Source organism: Acanthaster planci, linkage group LG12 (genome assembly GCF_054643075.1).
Source record: "Acanthaster planci isolate LZ-2023a linkage group LG12, COTS_SCS, whole genome shotgun sequence".
NCBI classification, from domain to species: domain Eukaryota; kingdom Metazoa; phylum Echinodermata; class Asteroidea; order Valvatida; family Acanthasteridae; genus Acanthaster; species Acanthaster planci.
Window position 1 is genome coordinate 7978320 of NC_141788.1, and position 14678 is coordinate 7992997.

A 14678-nucleotide genomic window follows, 5' to 3' on the forward strand; every position below is an offset into this window, starting at 1 on the left:
GAAGCTGTCCCAGCTTCAACAATTTTGCACTGTTGTATTGAATGGGTTGAACTCTTGTAGTCCCTGATCAGAAAGCAACGTCTCATGCTTATACCAAAACGTGAAAGAACTGTTCAAGTAAAAGTGTATTCCCTTTCGGGATCATTGGTTTTGGACAACGATAACTGACCCTACTGGGTGCAGACCACTAATTCAAGTGAGAATTTCTTGCCAGCTCATTAGCATTAAAAGTGCCCGCACAGTTTCTTTTGAAAAAGGAGATTGTTTGGCCCCCCAAAATGGTGAGATTGTGTAAATTGTTGCCGGGATCAACTCCCTGGGTCTTTGAGCTTTCATATGAGAGCAGAAGGGCTAAAAACTACCGTTTAAAAATGGTCCTAAGTGCCCGAAAACGTTAAGGGTTACCACTTGAAAAATGGCTGCAATCAGACTTCGGAAAAATCACTTTTTGTGGGGTGATTTTGTTTTGTAGGAATAATTAAAAATGTAATTGGTTAACCCACCAAAAATTGAAAAGAAATTGAAAGATAAGTGACCAGACAAGAATTTCATTTGTGTTTCAGAAATCTCAGGGATGTTGGCGTGCATGCTATTGGGCCCTGAACAGTGCTGATTTTACACTGTTTTCAACGGGGTTCGAATTAGTGGACTGTACCCTCCTGCCAGAACGATCGATTATGAACAGCGTCCTCTCTGACTTAATATGAGAGGGCGCTATACAAGCACGCTGGGTTTTGTCCATAGAAAAAAAAATTATGTAATGGGGAGGTTGTGCATGCCGCAGAAAACCGTAATTTTCCCACGATCGGCATTATAATGAAGAAACCACAGTAGTCATGAATGCTGTCAACTTCAAGAGTGAAGAGGAGGTGAAGGAGTATTTGGCAAATCTGGAGACAGAATACAACTACCAGTGCTATCGCGAAAAATCGGGGGAAGGTAAGGGCTAGGCCTATGACCGGTTGCGGTCGACCTGTCATGCCATTCGGTGTCCATCGATATATCCATATACTGTACAATTTTAATACATGATAATACTACTAATAACGAGTGTAATATAGCTGGAAGTTTCTGTCGAAAGTGCATAGGACTAGCCTGGTGATACAGTTTGTGGTAGCCCACACATGTATATATGTAACCATGTCAGCCCCTACATATTTGCTTCAATCAGCCTTTTTCCCGTCTTTTTTTAATGTATCAGTGAGTCCAAAATTACTTTTGGTATGTTTGGGGAAGGTTTGGGTAAGCCTAATGTTTTCCCATTTGCAGCCTTGAGTGTTGACATGTATGATGACTGTCCCCTTTCAAGTTTCATCTTGTTCAAAGTGTTCATGTCTCTTCCTATGTTTCCTACTTGTTATTCATCATCACCTTGGAAAATACATATAAAAGCATTATTAATAGGCCTTTACAAGAAATTTGAATATTTTTGGTAGGTGGAGAGGGTTGAATTCTCCAACTGTCCAGCGTAATAAAAAGGGACCCAAAACTTTGGGATTGGAACGTTCATTTTGTGATATTTCATGACTCTGAATGGTGAATGTCATTTAACTTATAACGGTATTTCCCCCATCACTATCAGGTTGCTACAGGTTAGGTGAATTCTACGCCGGCATCAGGGGCGATTTGAGCAAGGCAGCCCCTGCGTATGCTACCAGCTGCAACACATACAGCCACGCCGTGTCTTGTAACAAGCTGGCAGCGTTGCATTTGTATGGCAAAGGTACAGGAGTCCATAGCATACTACAAACTCAGGGTTGGGACTGTGACCTTGTCCAAAAGATTACCTTCTGCCGTTATCTGGACCTGCTTTGTTGGTTGCTCTCAGAACCTCGCCTCCATTGTGTTTTTTTAGCAGAAGGAGATTTACGTTGTATGTTCCATGAATTTGGAAACCAGAAGCAGGGTGCACTTTGCCTGGTTTTTGTTGGATGTACTATGTACAACTGAGCTTGTTCATAGAGCAACTGGCTACTTAGCGTGGCATTACTAAAGTAACTCTAACAGATGTCAGTCCTCCAATTTTATTCATACCTTGACATAACGCGGGAACATGGAGTTAAGAATGGTAATATGTATGTTTGTTATTCCTCTAGCCTGCACCATTCATAGCCAATACATTTTACTTCTCTCCATTGCTTGATTTGGAAGGTGTGGACAAAGACAGAAGAAAAGCTGTGGACTATTTCGTCAAGAGCTGTGAAGGCGGCTACCTGACAGGGTGCTACGGGGCAGGTGTGGCACTGAGCGGGGGTGACACTGAGGACCCGCCCCAGGCAGCCGCCTTCCTACAGCGGGCCTGCGAAGGCGACCACCAGGAGGGCTGCTTCCAGCTAGGCGGGGTGTACTTGCGGGGTCTTGGGGCGGTGGAGAAGGACCTGGCCAAGGCCTTCCACTACACGCTGCGCAGCTGCCAGCTGGGCCACATGTACGGCTGCGCCAACGTGAGCCGCATGTATAGGCTGGGTGACGGCACGGCCAAAGACGAGAAGCTTGCGGAGGAGTATAAAGCCAAGGCTAAGGAGCTCCACCGCCAAGCCAAGGAGAAAGCAGCCCAGTTGAAGTTTGGAGAAACGGGTGGCAAATGATTACAGGGCGAGTTGTTATGCCGGTTTATACGTGTTCTTTAGGTGGATGCAAAAGCGAAGTGACTTTGATGTTTTCACTAAGCATTTGCAGGGAACTTTGCTGGTGTTGAAATGTGTTCAACTTCTGGAAATTTGCAGTGCGTATAATGAACAATTCCACCTTTGTGCTCCCTTTTGCATAGAGTGTGTACTGGCCTGTACCCAACATGAAAATTTTTAGCTCTTTGCTGGAAAGGTGCTTATGTCCCATCACCAAGAATTCCCTACAAACTGACTTTCAAAACCCCCAAACTCAGAAAGTTTTTCCAGCACTTGAAGTTGGGAACGTTCCCAAATCCTCAGTATTCTTTACATGGTATCTTTGTGGGGGCATCAGACCAAAGATATAACAGCCGTTGGGTTCTGCGCACCTTCTCCAGTCTTGCTCAGATCCTCAGAAATCTTTTGATGGATTCTGAAGGGTCTAGGAGAAAATCAGTCCTACATGTATGATGTACTTTCCCATGGCATTGTCCTTGAGTTTGGTAAATGTACTTTGAAGTTAAAATAAAAATTGCTTTTTCAGAGTCTTTCAGATGTCATTTGACAGTTTTAAAAATGTCTCAGGCTAGAGAAGACTAATTCTTTCACTAAAGAACATGTACATGTAATCTTACTTTTAGCAGGGTTGTTTTCTAGAGTGAATTAGCAGCAGTGTCCCAGATCTGCATTTTCAGATTCGGAAGGAATGGTCTACTAAAAACCAGGATGTCTGTTGTAAGTATATATTTTGCCTCAAGTTGAAAGGGGGAGGCATTTTCCATTTTCGACCAATTTTGTGGAACCTGTACTTAATTCTCACAGATGAAGCACCGGTCAGTTGACTAAGATCAAATGGCAATTGGACAGGTATTTTAAAACCTTCAAAGCAAGTTGCAATTAAAGACTGATCGCACAGAACCTCACATTTGTCCAGTTTGGGTTCATCCGAAGAATTTGAAATGGATTCCATGGTTGACAGTCATAGTTTTTTGTTGCCTGCTTCAGTTTTGTCACTATGCTAACTTCTTATCTGCTTTCAAAGGTTTAACCCTATGGCTTCGTTAAACTCTAGTTTTTAACTTGTAACTACAGTCAAACCTTGTTAATAAGAGCACTGTTAATATAAGATTCTGCGTATAGCAAGTAAAGTTTGACGTCCCAATCTTTTGTTTTTCATTATTTTCTTTCCTGACAATGTAAGGCTCCTGTTATAACAAGGTGATTTGCCAAGTCCGAATGACTTCCTGTTAACCAGGTTCAACTGTAAAGAGGCGTTGCGTGGTAGCCATCTTGCAGGGCCCTTGTTTTGTTCCACATGGAAATCTTTCCGCATACCCTGTGGAACAAAAGCACTGGCTTCCAAGATGGCAGCCATGCAAACCCATTATTGAAGGGGACATGTGTACATTGCCTGACAGCAATCCTGTTGTGGTGCACGCTATGCAAGTGTTGGTGATGAGCCTTTTGCTTGTTTATGTACAACACGAAACATAGATTGAATCTTAGTTCACTGTCAGATTGGTTCATCATTTGAGAGTTGTTGCACGTTTCAAAAAAGAAACAGCTGATGTACAAACTTGTGTAATCTGACAGTGATTTGTGTATGTCGGGCTTCATTTTGCGATTTGCTAAGGGTATGCAGTAACTTCTCTCACCCAGCTTGTCTTGCCAAATACATGTACATGAATTTTTGCAAAGCAGAATAAATATCTGTAAGCAGTCAGTAAACTGGTTTTATATGAGGATTTGTAAACTTGTAATATAGGAAGGGCGTTACTCTCAGCAAACATTTTCAGTCGCTCTACTTTTTGAATTTGTCAATGGATACGCATGTAATTTTTGACAGTATTGCCATTTCCCGAGATGTTCCCACCTGTGATACATGTATTTAGTTTTATTTTGGACTCTGATCGTGTTCCCGAGAAAGTGTATACATGTAAACCTGTTAACAAATTCACAACAGTCAGGGTATAGAACAGAAAATTTTACCAGGGCACTGTTGAATTTACCAGAGCTCACATTACTGATTCATCGTTCAGCACAGTACACGTACGCCATGTTCATTCATTTTGTCTATGAGAAATACATGGACAAAACATTTGCATGTATATTGATATTTATGAGGTGGTTTCAAAGTTGTGTGCAATACATGTACGTTGTGCTTTGGCATGTTTGATATATCCGTTCTGCCTGTTCATATGAACATGCTTGGCTTTTTGTACATGGTGTTTCACTGCTAAACAAAGTACCCAAGCGAACATATGTACATCACGCGCACAATTGTACATCACACGCACAATTGTGTGTGAAAGGCATTAGGGTAATTTCAGAAATTTGGAGTCCAAACGTGTGACATTTTTGTGTCCCAGTTACATCTGACCTTTGTTATTTGACATGGAATATCACCAGAATTGATTTCAAACAATTACTATTTAATTGGCAGGTAATTTGCATTAATTTATCACTCTCGGGAATAAGAAAATGTGTTCTGAACTTACAAAATCATTTCAGATGTGAAAGGACATAAAAAAAATGGTGCACGAATTTCTGGAATTACACGTTATTACGAGAACCAGCACATGAACCAACACGTGTGCGTATTCGGTTGCCCTACACTACCTGGTTCATTTTGACGTCAAACTTCAGTACATGTACTCCATATGTGGTGCAGTGACTTGTTAATCAAAATCCGTCAATATATTTATGTAGGGCGTTTTCTGCCCATAGTACGAGACTGCAGTGACTAATACCAATAATCTTGTATTTCTCAGAATGTGTACACATTTGGCACTGATAAAGCTAATTAAGATGCTTGAGTGCATTCGTAATTTTAGTCCCAGTGTGTGTGTGTGTGTGTGTAAGGCACGCAGTATTCATGTTCAAATTGTTTTTCTCTTCTCCTGCTTGTATAGCACTGGGTATTTTACAGTAACCAGGTAACATTCTTTCGAAGTATGCAAGACAGAAATCATAAGACGACGTGAATTGTAAACATGTTTATTCATGAGGTAATTCTTGTAATTTCATTGGTCAGTATTTCCATCCCAGGGAGCTGTAGGTATCACATCAACCAATTCCCCGTCACACAGATGCATCTATTGCCAGATGAAAAGTTTTATTTCACACACAAAAAAAGGGCTACCTGGGGGTGACGTTATATGAAATCCTAACTCGAGTACTTTAAAGATGTTGGCTATGAGTGATTTGGCTTCCTCTCATTAGTAATTTTCATTCTGTTTCTTCCTTCCGATGAAAACTATTGACATTTACCGTCTTGTTGCCACGTTAACACCCAGGATTTAAGCCAAGTATTTTAAAAAAAAAAATTTATTTATATAAATGGCGGTCAAGTATTTTGCACTATGAACACATTTCATGTATGATACATGTACATTTCTACCATTTTTTGTTTAGACTTTCATTAAGATTAAAAAAAAATCACACAGTACAAACTACAGAGGCCTGTGATTTTGTAAACATTTTATTTACAATCTGTGAATAAAACAACCAAATATTGCCACTAATGACAAATTATTCAAGAAAAATGATGTCTGTTTTAAGCATATCCGAGAGTAACCATACAAATTCCAATCAAGGGTTATGGCATACCTGTACTATATGTGGAAACCACCGTTGAAATTGAAATAAAATCGTTGACTCTTGCAAACGATACCAATCCTTTTGTACAGAGCCCTCTCAAGTTACATTCTTATACATGTCCATAGAGGTTCTGCTTAAACCAAGCCCATCCCTGGTGATGGTTTGTATTTGCAAGCAACCTTATCTACATGTTACTCTACTTGTACCTATCACCCGAGTGAAGGGTGCTGGAAAGGGCTATTCCCATTCACAAGACTCTGTGCAGGAAACAGCCATTGCTAAGAATTGTGGGTAACTACTGCAATAATCAATACATATACTCATCTATTATAGCATGCAAATCTTGCCCTTGAGGTCTCCACCTGGGTTGTGCTATGTCGATCCAAACTCTCAAAGAAGATACCCTGTGCGCCTCTACATCATTTGAACTCGGCGAATGCTGATGAAAAGTTTTGAGCAGTAAATCTCATTGTACATTTGGATGTACGATGTGACAGAAGGGATCCCTACACCACTCTTCGTTTTGCTTGCTGAATTTCAGGAATTCTGGTAGAGATATGTAAACAGTTGCGTCTGGTGACAATAGGTCTGGCATGTGCTGCTGTCAGGTTACGAAGATGCCGAGTGGGTGTTGTCCAAAGATCGTATAGCGCCGCGAAGCAGTGCAAGATGGCAAACTTTACCGTGAATACGCGTGAAACGTTGTAATCGCATGGGTACCATTTGAGCAAGCGATACGCCTGCGCAATGCACATTAATGCACAGACGCTGCGGCAGCCACGTGCACCTGGTGAGCCTGCGCCCAAGCATTACCGTAAACTGCGCAGGCGTATCGCTTGCTCAAATGGCGCCCATGGTAATTACATGTACACCTTTGTGACAGAGTTATCCATCTTGCGCCTTCGGCGCTATACGATCTTCGGTGTTGTCTGCCACAAAACGTGGTGATATCAATGGGTGAATTTAGCTAATAACTGGAGACATGAAGTCACCAGGCCACCAACCAATTACATGACCACCAAGCATGGACACAGAAAGAGCATGTTAGGAACACAGCATAGGTGATAGCTACACACAATGCTTGGCATTTCCTTCAGAATATGCAACAAATTGGCTGTCCACAAAAATCATTCTAGGATGTTGACGTCACAAGGGGTTCCACACACTCTGAGGTTTTCACCCAAAAAAATACTAGTGGACAGGGCAGGAGGCGTTGGTTCAAACAGGAGTTTAGGTGGAGATCTAACATATCCCTGAACTGCTGACAACTCTGGCTTTTCCGCTGGGCAACAGCCCTGTGCCTTTCAATGTCTCTGACTTGGTGCTGATTTTTAGTAGATGGGCTTGGGAATGAAATCGCCCCACCCTTCATCTCTCCACAACTTGTAAATGGCTGCCCAGCCACCGAAGCCCACGCAGGTGCTTGTGCCAATTGAGTAACTGTGATCTGAAAAATGACAAACCAAAAGGAGGAAAACAGGATTACAAGGATTTAATGAATTAATTTAAAGAATGAAGATATAGATCAGAAATAAAAGTTGCTCTGGCCAGTTTTCACTTATAAAGATCCTAAGATCAGACGGTTGGATATGCACATTCTGCTCGTTACAGGTATTTTGAGACTAAAACATTTTTCTCACAATTTTAAACCACCTAGGGGTGAAGACAAAAACCAACATTCCGTTTTGGTCAAGGCAGGGTGTTGTGATGGTTTCAGTGAGTTCAGGGGCAGAAAAAAAAAATCATCTGCACATCCATGTTGCAAACTGTTCATGACGAAAACTACAAATTATTTTGCTCATGTCACAAGTCCAGGGCTAGCAAATGGGATGCTTGATGAGCTCACAATTTTTAATTTGATTGGATGACCCATGATAGACTCATTTACAACAATGATACTTTGCATATGATTTTCAAAGAGCACCATTCTTGAGTTGGGCCCTGAATATTTTTTGAAGGAGTTGCAAAGGAAATCAATTGACGCTCCCAAGCCAAAATGGTGGAGTTGGGCCTTTGTTTTTATGAGGGATTTAAACGCAATCCATTCCAACCTCCCTATCCCGAAGGTGAGATTAGAGGAATATGAAATATCCACAAACTAATCAACAACGGTTTCAAGGGCCCCACAGCAGCATAGGGCTTATGGTACACATGTGGGTCTGCCTACAGACACCCCTTAACCACTTGCTGTTTAAGACCTGCTGATGGGAATTGCCATCATTTTTCGGCTGGCATTAATCCGTCACTATTTTTAAGTAGTATACCACTGTTTTGGGCATAGCGCGCCCGCGGATTAGCACTGCTGAGAGAAGTGCTCCGGGGCCCCATTGATGAGCGACGCAGCACCGCTGCATGCTAATCCTGCCACGTTTGAAAAGATGCCACTCGCATTCACTGGGGACAAAGGAAATTACGCAACACTTCCCAATACAGGGCACAGGCCTGGCTGAATTACTCAGGAGTCAATGAAGGTTGCCTGTCAGTTTAGAGTAGCCACTTAACAGTCATTCGTACGGTTGTAATTGTCCATTAAATGAAATGATGAATTTTTGAAGAATTTAGAACACTGAAAATCTTGAAAATCTCCCTTATGTGTGCATTGCAGTTTTAAAAGCACCTGGCAGCAAGTGGTTAAAATACCATTTCTGTTGTTCTGTATCATTTTTTATCAACAAGAACACCTTAATGGTGAACTCTGCATTTCCTCAATTGCTTAAAAAGTCCTGAAAAAAAAAACTAGGAAAATCCTGATGAAAAATCCTAAAATCAGAACACATCCTGACAAATTACACCCCTGACTTTCCTCAACTTTTTAGGGGATTTGAAAGGAGTGGAGATATTTGTCTGTGTGCATTTTCTTTGCTTTCATTTTTTACAGTCAGAACAGCACAACAAGGAATAGATTGTCCTATCAGGATTAGTTTACTCGACACAACCCCTTTCACCAGAACTTACATTTGGCTCCTAGAACTGCCCCTGCCATACACCCTCCGATGAAGTAGTTGAGTGGGCCGTCTTTGTCCCTGACGGACGCCGCTATTGTAGTTCCTGCTCCAAAGACAGCGCCGAGAGCCGCTGTGAAGAAGAGATCACAACCGATTGCATGTGTCAGTGCAAACCACACAGCGGATACTAGGAGGATCAAGCTGACTGGCGAAAGCGAAATTCAGCTGCAGTTCTGACAACCATTTCTTAAGATTCCTGCCCTCTTAAGAGCACAGCTGTCCCTTGCCCAATTTTTTTTCTTAAACTTGGCAAGCCATTAAAGACACCCCTTATTAAAATGTGAAGTTCAAACTCAATCTGACATATGGTTTTGTTGGTATGGTCATTGGCAGTTCAAGGCTACATGCATGCTAGCTCGCAAGCATTTAGCACGTCAGTGGGAAATGTACATTTTCAGCTGACCTGACTTAAAAAAACAGGCGCTGTGCAAAAAAGGTACATCCCATTTTTACAAATTGACTCCAAAGAGTTACTAAAAATCTTCTAACGGCTCTGCTTGTGAAAAACATGCACTTGCTGTAATATTTGAAAAATATCATGGGGGGGCCGGGGTGGGGCAGATTCCTCTCCCCCCCAAAGAAATTTTTATGGCTAAAGGCAGCTAAATGTATGCGTAACAATAAGGCCAAACATGGCTGTTTTTCCTTCAAATGTTTAAACGAAAAGTTCCAAATTCACTTCCAGATTTTCCAAACATTTAAAAGGAACTGCCCCTTTTAGAGGTTTGACGTTTTATTTGATGTAATCTGACGTTCATTTTTATTTTAAACAATGCCTGTAAAACGTAATCTGATTTTCAGAACACTTAACTGCTCAGTCATATCAAAGGAATACCATGAATTCATCTCTGTAACTTTGTTTCAACTATTATTATTGTCAATTGTATACAATTTGTTGTGTTTAAAGTTTTCAATGACGCCGTAAGGGTAGGTCATTTAAAGGTTTAAACGGTATGGGAAAGTTTTTCAAATATTTTTGAAATTAAACGTAAATTCCCACCCTCGGCTACAGTGTACATGTACGACCGAACACTGGAATATTTGACAGACTGGAAAGTCAATTATTTGGCTGTTCAATTGTTCTCACTGACTCAGCCTTACTCACCCAATGTCGCTGTGTGATTTAAACTCCTCCCGACGGCTTCAGTAAAATTCTTGGGAAAGTGCATCGACAGTGCCACTGCAGAAAGTCCAGCTCCTATGACACATGACCAAAAAAACTGTGCATAACTAGACCTGTAACTATAATATTATAAGTTAAGCTTGAGTAAAATCTTAAACAAGAATTTCTTGTGCAGGTTATTTTCTTCAAAAAGGAGATGTCTTTTCTTTCTTAACCTTCTGAGCATAATTCTGTCTTGTCCGTGAAATCGCCATGAAATTTTAAAAATTTGATTAGCTTAGGGAATGTTTCATAATTACAGAAGGCGGTATTTACTGTGGTACCGCTGTATTTTTGCAGCCCTTTTGGGTAACTAGTGTGGTGCCGCTAAAAAAACAGTGGTACCGCAGTAAATACCGCCTTCCACAATAATGAAACGCTCCCTTAGATATTATTGACGTAATTGTTGGTCACAATTGGTTGAACTGTATGCTAACTTTTTGCACAATCAGTGGAATTTTTTCGATAATTTGTCAAGAATTCTGCCATCAGCCAATTGCCTTTTCTTTCATAGCCCTTTAGTCATAGTCTGATAGTTAATTTTCAGCCTAGAAGTTTGTATCAAAAACAGCAGTGGATATTTAGCTGTCACTGGCGTAACTTAACCAGTATTTAGCCAGACATATGTACAGCAAGTGGTTGTTTTGAACTTTAAAATTCTTACTGTGACAAATCTTGATCTGGTTCTATGCCAACATAGGCCTAGCTATTGTGACTTCGTATTCACAAGGCCAGAATCAGATATTAATTTTTCTTCCAAAATCATCCAGGGTCACAAATCAAAACAAAACAAAACCCAGAAAATGCCACTCTGTCATTACATGTACAGCACATGCATATGTAAATGCTGGTATCAATTCAAATCTGGCAAAAGAAGTATATGTATACATATTCTTAATTTGGGGGATGAAAAAAGGTACATGTAGATATCTAGAAATTGAACCCAGCTGGGAGTGTTTCAAAAGAGCTCTCAAACACGTCATCATCAACGACAGACCATGTCATGCCTGCCAGAAGTAGAAATCCGGTGGTACATGTAATCTAACATGTATACTAACCGTTACGCTTAGTTAGGGACATGCAAAAACTAGTGAGGGCGTTTTTTGGGAACTCATTTTCTGAAATAGGAAGTTGTGATTAAAATTTGTCTTTTTCCACACGCTCTAGCTCCTCCATTTACATGTATGTAATTTCCGAAAAAATATGGATTTTAAGCTTTTCAGTAAAAATCCACACTCATTTTTATGTAAAAAAAAAACCAGTTTGCTCTGTATCACACATGTAGGCCTACAAAAAATGTCCCAAAACGTCTCCAAATATCCCTAGTTTAAAATTAATATTTCTTTGCTTTGCAGGGACCAATGGAATCCCAACTTATATCAAAATGTTTCTTATAACATCCCCTTCAATATCATGTAAAAAAAAAAACCAGAACACAAACAGCTGAAAAATTACTGAGCCTCCCTAGCTTAGACTGTGTTAGAGTAAGCCTATACCATCGGTTTCGAGTCAACCCGGATCCAAACCAACTCGGATCCAAACCGACTCGGATCCAAACCAACTCGGACCCATACCAACTCGGACCCACAACCAAATGGATCCATGCAAACTCGGACCCAATACTAACCCGGACCCACGACCAACTCGACCCACAACCAACTCGGACCCAATACTAACTCGGACCTACATGTACGACCAACTCGGACCCACCCTGAGTCAACTTGGACCCAATCCCAGGAGCATGATTAACTTGTTGAAAATTTTGATTTTGTCCACTTTTACATTTTAGCATTTGGTAAACGACACTTTTGCACTGCATGCTGCCGAGATGTAACATCCTCTCTACACGTAATGCATGGAAACAGTGGCACAGGCTTCCCAGAATTTCTCCTTTTTCGAGTTTAAACAGGCATGGTGGTTGAAAACCGTACAGGACTACATTTTATATCAGTGATGATTTGGAACAAGTGATAAGTAACCGACAAGCGTTGTATTTTTATGGAGGCACATTTCATTTGATGTCTTATTTGCTGCTTGTAATCTGGAATCTTAATCGATTATTAGCTTCCGAGGTACCGGCGTGATTGACTACAAAGACTGATTTTGTTACCTTCCATTCTTGAAACCCTATGATCGGGGAGTGGGAGCTTGGGACAACCAACGGGAGCAGCTTTTGGAGTGTGATTGACAGGTACCAAATCATTGACGCCCTTTCTCCGAAGTTTTTTGGTACTCCAGATCACCAGACGAAATCGAACGAACTTTCACCAAACAGCCCCCAAAGTTTTTGTTGCAATAAAAAGCCACAGATAGGCCCTTCTGCTGTACATAAGAGATGCTGCATGCGTACAACACATACTGCAGATATACATCAATATCACGAACACTGACCTTTCATAGTGTCTCATGGTGTTATCCCCCACCTCACTTTTCAAATTTTTTTTGGCCTGGCAAGTCTCATACCTCCACCTTGCCCCATCCCCCCCAATACCGGCAAAATTTAGGCAGATGGAGGAATTCATCCATACAGGCCCAAACTGACTGTCCAAATAATGCAAATAGGTTGGTGATTTCAAACAGCACAAATCAAATCATTTTAAAATAAAAATGTGGAATATTTCCTTTTGTCTTAAACTTGGAGACGGTTTTGAAGCGTCGTTTGTCTGCTCGCGAGCTCATTATCAATATTTTGTGATCCCACAGTTTTTACAATACATTGTAAGATGTGCCATAATCTCAAGGGATCATAGAATTATTTATATAAATCCCGAATTTGGGATTGATAGTTTCCTGTCCAGAGTATTTCTTTCACAAAAAGCCCCACATTGCAGGCCTTTTTTGGATAGAGGCATTTCGTGCTGAGCGCATAGTTTTACTACTATTAGGGGGTATCTTCGGGAAAAGGGGAATAAAAAAGTTTGTAGAATTGAAACAAAGTGATCGATCTGGCCACAATCTTGAATTTCCAGTGAAGAAAAATAACTTTGAATTTCCAGCGAAAAAAATGAAGGCCAACCTCTTTGCGAGGTTCAAGAGTTGGCGCTATTTCCGTCTACAGGCGCGTATTTGGTGTGGATGTTAGACAACTTGACCGTTTGCCAACTCGACTTCAGACAACTCGACCGTTGAGACAACTCGACTGTCGAGTTGTCCGAAGTCGAGTTGGCAAACGGCCAAGTTGTCTGGACCCTTTGGTGTAGTGCAACCATAACTCATGAGACTCAGTGGGTACGAGTTGACTCAAGGTGGGTCCGAGTTGGAGTGGGTCCGAGTTGGCATGGGTCCGAGTTGGAATAAGTCTGAGTAGACCTGATCCCATACCGTCATGACCATAGATTCTAGAGGGTGCTGTCTACCACTACCAGTAGGCCCTACCACGTATACACATGTACATGCACTTGTAGCCGGCTAAATATCATCAGTTAGGCCTACAACATTGTACAATACATGTATGTAGTCAATCCTGTCAATAGGCCTACATAGCCTACAGTGGGAAGTCATAATTTACGCCATGGCACAGCAAAAAATGGAGGTTAAGACCTCGCCTACATGCTAGGGCCGGCCTATACACTGTATCGTTTTGTTTTTGTATGCAGGCCTACACTGCTGCTGTCACGACTGACAAGTGACATTGATCACACATATTTAGGGGAAAATTATTCGTGATGTCTGTACATGCATGTACATGTATGATGTACATGGATCCTTCTCGTAACGTTTGTGATGTCTGTACATGCATGTACATGTATGATGTACATGGATCCTTCTCGTAACGTTTGTACTTTTCCGAAGCACCATGCACCGGCCAAGTACTAGGGCCTACTACGCCTAGGCTGTGTTGGTTACATGTATGTGATCTGGTGCTGATTGCTTTTGCTAGCAAAACCATGAAAACCAAAGCGCCAACAGGCCTACCAGAGACAGCTCCCGTTGCGGTTGTCTCCAGGATCTTTGTGACCGGCTCTTTGCCATCAATATTGTCGTAACGAATATTCATTGTCGTAAAGCTGTAAATAACCCTTTTCACGGATCTATCGGCGTGTGGTTTGCCTGAAAACTGGCAAATTATGAACTCTCTCCATCAAACAACACCAAGTTAAACTTTGACCCACTGTGACCTGTACTGTACGCAGACGGAACATATCAATATTATTCCGAGTTAAAAAACGGAACTACTTGTGTAAAATCATTAATTATAATAAAGTATCAGTCGGTGCAAAATATCCATTTTTGGATACAAAGATGTGTACTTTTCTTTTTATGTTACAGGCAGACCGTATAGGATGATACTTATTTGCATCA

General features: G+C 41.2%; 2 protein-coding genes across 2 annotated transcripts; one reads left to right on the forward strand and one right to left on the reverse strand.

Annotated features, from left to right (window-relative positions):
• The first annotated feature begins 724 nt into the window (after positions 1 to 724).
• Positions 725 to 6279, forward strand: LOC110977786 (cytochrome c oxidase assembly factor 7-like). Its single transcript, XM_022232223.2, has 3 exons — positions 725 to 939; positions 1583 to 1723; positions 2152 to 6279. The coding sequence occupies exons 1-3, from the start codon at positions 837 to 839 to the stop codon at positions 2586 to 2588; spliced, it is 681 nt and encodes a 226-aa protein (XP_022087915.2). The 5' UTR covers positions 725 to 836; the 3' UTR covers positions 2589 to 6279.
• Positions 6073 to 14503, reverse strand: LOC110977809 (NADH dehydrogenase [ubiquinone] 1 alpha subcomplex subunit 11-like). Its single transcript, XM_022232256.2, has 4 exons — positions 14292 to 14503; positions 10320 to 10412; positions 9165 to 9284; positions 6073 to 7656 (listed from the first exon to the last, which is right to left on the reverse strand). The coding sequence occupies exons 1-4, from the start codon at positions 14371 to 14373 to the stop codon at positions 7541 to 7543; spliced, it is 411 nt and encodes a 136-aa protein (XP_022087948.1). The 5' UTR covers positions 14374 to 14503; the 3' UTR covers positions 6073 to 7540.
• Positions 14504 to 14678: the final 175 nt, after the last annotated feature.

Bases quoted from the DNA above. Each gene is read 5' to 3' on its own strand.
- LOC110977786 (XM_022232223.2), top strand. From the start codon at position 837: ATGAATGCTGTCAACTTCAAGAGTGAAGAGGAGGTGAAGGAGTATTTG. The intron at 940-1,582 runs GTAAGGGCTAGG...CATCACTATCAG, and splicing joins TCGCGAAAAATCGGGGGAAG to GTTGCTACAGGTTAGGTGAA. The intron at 1,724-2,151 runs GTACAGGAGTCC...TTGATTTGGAAG, and splicing joins GTTGCATTTGTATGGCAAAG to GTGTGGACAAAGACAGAAGA.
- LOC110977809 (XM_022232256.2), bottom strand. From the start codon at position 14,373: ATGAATATTCGTTACGACAATATTGATGGCAAAGAGCCGGTCACAAAG. The intron at 9,285-10,319 runs GTGAGTAAGGCT...TCTTCTTCACAG, and splicing joins AAATCACACAGCGACATTGG to CGGCTCTCGGCGCTGTCTTT. The intron at 7,657-9,164 runs GTAAGTTCTGGT...GTCATTTTTCAG, and splicing joins GGCAGTTCTAGGAGCCAAAT to ATCACAGTTACTCAATTGGC.